General features: G+C 54.3%; 1 protein-coding gene across 1 annotated transcript; it reads left to right on the forward strand.

Moving 5' to 3' along the window:
* Positions 1-36: 36 nt before the first annotated feature.
* Positions 37-2,121, forward strand: LOC104527297 (neuronal-specific septin-3-like; the record flags this gene model as incomplete). Its single annotated transcript, XM_010170978.2, has 5 exons — positions 37-220; positions 1,115-1,243; positions 1,352-1,433; positions 1,525-1,662; positions 1,998-2,121. Coding segments are annotated over exons 1-5 (633 nt in total), but the record flags the coding sequence as incomplete, so codon positions are not given.
* Positions 2,122-2,197: the final 76 nt, after the last annotated feature.

The raw sequence follows: 2,197 nt of genomic DNA on the forward strand, positions 1-2,197 counted from the left end.
CGGGCTCACCCACCTTGTCCCACCCGTGCAGGGAGCAGCCTGGAGCCCGAGGAGCAGAGCATGGAGCCACCGGCCGTACCGGAGGAGGAGATGCCCCTCACCGCGGCGCCCGGCCCGGTGGGTTGCCAGCTCTTCGGTTACGTGGGGATCGAAGCTGTGCTGGAGCAGATGAAAATCAAAACCATGAAGACGGGCTTTGAGTTCAACATCATGGTCGTGGGTGAGCACCAGCCGCGGGGTTTGCTCCCGGTTGGGGTGGGAATCCTGGCTCCAGTGCTGCCGTGCCAGGGAGATCTTGATTTTAAGGCATTTTAAGGGATTTTTAAGACACTTTAAGGGATTTTTAACGCACTTTAAAGCTTTTTAAGGCATTTTAAGTGATGTGAGGAGCAACATCCCATACCCCATAGCGTGGTGATGCTGATGGGTGAGCTCATCCCAGCAGCTGGGATGCTCCAGAATGGATATTGAGGGGTTATCACCGTGGGGAATAAATTTATTGGGGGGGAGAATTTATTTGCTGGTGTTTTCCCGACCTGTGGGCACTGAGGAGTCATCACCCTGGGAATATATTTATTGGATGGGATAAACCAGAGCGATCCCGACCTCTGGGATGCTCCCAAATAAGTGCTGAGGTGTTGTCATCCTGGGAAGAAATTTATTGGAGGGGCAAGAACCAGAGTTATCCCAACATCCAAGATGCTCCCAAATGGGTACTGAGGTGATAAATCCTGGGAATAAATTTATTGGAGAGATAAACTGGAACGATCCCAACCTCTGGGATGCTCCTGAGCGGATACTGAGATGTTATCACCTTGTGGGAATAAATTTATTAGGGGGACAAACCAGAGCTATCCCAACATCTGGGATGCTCCTGAATGGGCACCAAGATGTTATCATCCTGGGAATAAATTTATTGGGGAGATAAAGCAGAGCTATCCCAACCTCCAAGATGCTCCTGAGATGTTGGTCATCCTGGAAATAAATTTATTGGGGTGATAAACTGGAGATATCCCAACATCCAAGAGGTTCCTCAATGGGGACCAAGGTGTTCTCCATCCTGGGGAATAATTTTATTGGGATGGACAAAGCGGAGGTGTTGGTGTCTCCGCAGGGCAGAGTGGGCTGGGGAAGTCAACGATGGTGAACACCCTCTTCAAGTCCAAGGTGAGCCGCAAAGCCTCGCAGCCTGGACAGGAGGAACGTATCCCCAAGACGGTGCAGCTGCAGTCTGTCACCCATGGTAAGGTCACCATCATGGTGTTGTGTCCCACCAACCCTAGGGAGAAGCAGAGGACCTCTGCTTCTCCCCAGTGCTTGGTCTCCATTGATCCACATCTCTGCCCCATAGTCATCGAGGAGAAGGGTGTGAAGATGAAGCTGACGGTGACGGACACACCAGGGTTTGGTGACCAGATCAACAACGAGAACTGGTAGGACACAACGGGCTGCAGCATCCTGTTGGGTGGCATTTTGGAGTGGGGGGTTGAGCTCAGATGACATCCCCTAACCCCTCATCTTCAGCTGGGACCCCATCATCAAGTACATCAATGAGCAGTATGAGAGGTACCTACGTGAGGAGATCCTCATCACCCGCAAGAGGAAGATCCCAGACACCCGGGTCCATGGATGCGTCTACTTTGTCCCTCCTACAGGTCATTGGTGAGTCCCCACTCACAGCACCCATGGGTGCTCCTTGCTTAGTGGTGTGGGTCAGCTCGGGGTGATGGTGTTGCAGATTGCCTGGGGGTGATGGTGGTGGGATCATCCCAAAGTGATGATGGTGGGGTTGTCCCAGGGTGATGGTGGTGCAGATGACCCCAAAGTGATGGTGGTGGAGTCACCCCCGGGGTGATGGTGGTGGGGTCATCCCAAAGTGACAGTGATAGGATCAGCCTGGGGTGATAGTGGTGCAGATCACCCCAAAGTGATGGTGGTGGGGTCATCCCAGGGTGATGGTGGTGGGGTCACCCTGGGGTGCTGGTGCTCCTTGGCAGGCTGCGCCCACTGGACCTGGAGTTCATGCGGCGGCTCCGTAAGATCGTCAACGTGGTGCCGGTGATCGCCAAAGCCGACACGCTCACCCTGGAGGAACGGGCAGAGTTCAAGCAACGGGTGAGGGCAGGTCCCTGAGGGGTTCCTGGGGTGCCCTGTGTCCCCCCCAACCCTGGCTCAAGCCCCATCTCCCACAGATCCA

Source organism: Antrostomus carolinensis, unplaced genomic scaffold, assembly GCF_000700745.2.
Source record: "Antrostomus carolinensis isolate BGI_N321 unplaced genomic scaffold, ASM70074v2 scaffold34716, whole genome shotgun sequence".
NCBI lineage: Eukaryota > Metazoa > Chordata > Aves > Caprimulgiformes > Caprimulgidae > Antrostomus > Antrostomus carolinensis.